The 2,500-nt window shown below is 32.2% G+C and overlaps 1 protein-coding gene across 1 annotated transcript in view; it reads right to left on the minus strand.

The window, feature by feature from the left end:
- Positions 1-655: 655 nt before the first annotated feature.
- LOC144961230 (RUN domain-containing protein 3B-like) overlaps positions 656-2,500 on the minus strand; it is a 28,165-nt gene continuing 26,320 nt past the window's right edge. The window contains exon 7 of the mRNA XM_078894499.1: positions 656-800. Within this exon, the coding sequence (XP_078750625.1) occupies positions 695-800 (106 nt within the window). The 3' untranslated portion in view covers positions 656-694. The remainder of the gene's footprint in view (positions 801-2,500) is intronic.

The following is a 2,500-nucleotide window of genomic DNA, read 5'->3' on the forward strand; positions in this document are numbered from 1 at the left end:
TCAAGCCACATAGTAAAAAGAAAAAAATAATAAAAAAGTAAATAAATAAATCCACGAAAAAGGATTGAAGAATAAGGGAGAGTACTCTACTCTTTTGCTGATGAAGGGTTTAAAGAGAAGATAATGTACAGTACAATAAATCCACGAAAAAGGATTGAAGAATAAGGGAGAGTACTCTACTCTTTTGCTGATGAAGGGTTTAAAGAGAAGATAATGTACAGTACTCGTTGGATTCGAGTACACTCTCAGGAGAAGCCAAAAACCGTGCTAGAAATCTGAGCATGTCGAAATCTAATGCTCATGGGGGGAGAAACGACTTATTATATCATAGATAGATCAAATTTGGTCATCAAGCTCCTGCGTGCCGCATTGCAAAGCGTGCTGGAATCCAACGAGTAATGTACAACCAGATCTGCCTACTCAAAAAAAAATTTTTAATCTGTGTTTTTTAGGAGATAAAAATATAATCGCTATAGTTATCTTTATAAATAACACTCCAAAGTCCTTAAAACAATGCAGTCTGGCATCAGTTTTCATTTTTAATCAATTTTAATAAATTTGGTAATTTTATTAATTTTTCATGGCTGTAGACAGGTCTGTGTATACCCCCCCCCCCAATCCCTTCCCCAAAAAAAAGATGGGTCCAAGCCAAGATGACAGAAGCGCAGTCAAACCAAGCAGGTCATGCCGTTACTTACAAACCCACACAACTAGCAGAGCGTTTAGTCCGTTGCCAACGTATAACATTTCTGAATCCAAACGTCTTTAACGAGGCACTTCTAAGCCTCTTTATGAAAATTCTGTGTCAAATGGGAATGATAAATGAAGTGGAATTTTTTAAATGATCAATTTTAAAAATTTTATTTTCACTAATGAGGCAACTGGCTCAATTTCAAGAGTCTTTCATTTATAAATTACTACACTATGACACTAAATAAAACTTGAAGAGTACAAAATCAATGTCAAAATTTTGAAAAGAGATTGAATAGATAGTTCAAAGATGACATCACTCAGGGCTTTGTTATTGTTTTTTGCCATCCGCGTTTATGAGTAATGCTCACTGAACTGTATTAACCCGACTATAAACGTTCATGGATACACACAGTTTTGTGTGTTGGTCCGTTATACTTCCGGATGGCAATGTTATGAGCTTCTTAGCCAAGCGCATACTATCTATAGAATTTTATTTTAATGTTTACACTCCATGGGTGCCAGTGGAAAAAAATTTCAGGCCCGAAAACCCAGATCCAAACTTTTTCCAACCCTGAAATAATAGAAAAATATATATTTTTAAAATTCCTAACTTTTTCTCTTTACATTTGAGATGCGATATAGCCCAGGACATTGACGCTGTGAAATTTTGTCAACCCGAAATTCTTGGCTGGGCCCAGAGGTCTGGCACCCATGATGTAAATTTCAATTTGCTTTTGGGTTTGTTTGGGTCTTTTTTTTTTTTCCTTTTTTTTTTTGATGTCTTCTTTTTTAAAAAACTTTATACATTGTTTTTTTTTAAATATTTATTTGTTTGGTGGGGAAGGAATTGTTTTTGTTTTTGTTTTGTTTTGTTTTTTTGTTATTTTAAAATTCATCAGAAATTCCAAAGTGGGATAAATTTATAACGGATTTTATATTTCTATGTTTTGAGTGCTATCTTAATCCTGTTTTATCATTAACTTTATGCTACAAGTATATTTTTGTATTTATTTTAATCAATTTTCTCATCCCTTTCCTACAAAACATATTCTTCTATTTTCCCGTTTTGTCTATAAATTTGTCCAAAGTCGTCATTTATTCTCCAGACAGTCTCACAGTTTTATAAATTCCACATTCATGATAAATAAATGATAAATCTAATCCAAGTCTCATATTGTTTACTGTAAATCAAATTTGCAATTTCCATAACACCTTGACATATTACCATTTTCACATGGTTTCAGGTGGTTCACAAATACAGTTAAAATTTGATGATATAGAACCTTAATTAAAATATTCAATAAAACTAAAATTAAAACTGAACTGGAAATGGCTGGTCGCAAAACGATTTTATCCCAAATGCCGTTTGCATAATATAGAATCCTTTTACTAAAAGACAAAAAAAGCTTTGCAGATCAAAGCGAATTTAAAAATCAGAAAAAAAGTATATCAAACCCAAATGCAGCACTAATATGTGTTCCACTGTCTTATAACGATAGCATATCAGGGTGATTTAGATGCTAAAAATAGAATATCTAGTCAAAAATAGGAGACTTGATTTAAGTGTTTATATGTTATTGTGGATATTTGAATTTACAGTGGAATTCTGATAAGGCCTTACAGATTGGTTGACTTTATCCATTATCCACGGATTACACTTAGATATAGAAAAGAAAATTTGGGATCAACATGTGTTGACTTTAAGCAAAAGTTGACTTTAAGAGTGGTGACTTAATGTGGAATCCATTGTAGTTTGTTTTTTTTTTCAGTGACAAAAGATAAAATGTCTAAGTTCTGTTCATTTTAA

Source organism: Berghia stephanieae, unplaced genomic scaffold (assembly GCF_034508935.2).
Source record: "Berghia stephanieae isolate SIO BIC M18660-M18661 unplaced genomic scaffold, UCSD_Bste_1.3 scaffold182, whole genome shotgun sequence".
NCBI classification, from domain to species: Eukaryota; Metazoa; Mollusca; class Gastropoda; order Nudibranchia; family Aeolidiidae; genus Berghia; species Berghia stephanieae.